At 34.6% G+C, this 1,129-nt stretch overlaps 1 protein-coding gene across 2 annotated transcripts in view; it reads right to left on the reverse strand.

The window, feature by feature from the left end:
- The window catches only part of LOC106470173, a 30,216-nt gene that overhangs the window by 12,039 nt on the left and 17,048 nt on the right, over window positions 1–1,129 (reverse strand). For both annotated transcript variants that reach the window (XM_013930703.2, XM_022398773.1), the window contains exon 3: window positions 897–977. In XM_013930703.2, the coding sequence (XP_013786157.1) occupies window positions 897–977 (81 nt within the window). The remainder of the gene's footprint in view (window positions 1–896; window positions 978–1,129) is intronic.

The following is a 1,129-nucleotide window of genomic DNA, read 5'->3' on the forward strand; positions in this document are numbered from 1 at the left end:
ATGCCAACAGGCAAAAGATGGAATACAAATGTTATTTTTGATTTACATGCCTCTAATTTAAAAATCACAAAAGTCTAATTAGGAGAAATGTAAAGAAATGCACCTATAATAAATCATGATTTGATTATAGTTTGTTAAGCCTGAATATTATCATTGCTTCACCATCTTTGGCATTTTACACCAGCTTTTGACACCTGCTTAATCAGTGACGTTACACCAATCAAAGCCATTGTCTGAAATATTGAAAATGCTATCTGTTCTATGTCGCATGGAGTAATGGACAACAAAATAATTTTGTCTGTCATACAAAAAATTTATATATTAAAAGTCAAGACAAATAATTACATAGGCTTAGTTACATTTTATAAAAACGATCAACATGTGTTCTTGCATTGCCCTGTCACCAAAGATACGATTCGTGGCATTACACACAACATGCTGAGCACCTGTAAATTTGATTCAAGGAGAATTCCTAATCATTCAACAGTGATGTTGTGGGTTAATTTGTGGCTATGTCACAGGTCTTTCCGAGGAAAGACATTTATATAAGGAGATTGTCAAATTATTTTGAGCTAAAGTAAAGATTATTATTCCTTGGAAGCAAGAACACTCGCACAACTAGTGTTTAGGAGAGCAAAAAACTCCTAACCACACGCCAAGCCAATCAGAAACAATGGCTTCATTCGTAAAGTGAAGGTTATGGTCACGAAAGAGGACCCTCTGACCCAAAATGCTTTTGCGATGAAACTGGCACATTTTCTGCTACTTTTAACATGATAATAAACACATATTTGAAACTTATGAAGGTTCATAAGCTTACAGACACACCTTCAAAGTAGCTGTTTTCCACAAAAAGATAACCAAAGAAACTGGAATCATAGCAATATCATTCATACCTGCCAAGTCCTCTGATGTGGCTCCAATGGACTTTCTTGTTTTTGGTCTGCTTAAAAGTGGTCTTGGAAGCCGACATCCGCCTGTATAAAGAGTATGTTAAAATGTGTGATCTAATATTGGCTTCATGGTCTTTCGCAAAAGCTGATTAAAATGAAAATTGTGGCAACTGTTATTATAAACTACGATTAGTCTTAAGTATCACAAGTATGGACTATCTGATAAAATGGATTTA

This window comes from Limulus polyphemus, unplaced genomic scaffold (assembly GCF_000517525.1).
Source record: "Limulus polyphemus unplaced genomic scaffold, Limulus_polyphemus-2.1.2 Scaffold3856, whole genome shotgun sequence".
NCBI classification, from domain to species: domain Eukaryota; kingdom Metazoa; phylum Arthropoda; class Merostomata; order Xiphosura; family Limulidae; genus Limulus; species Limulus polyphemus.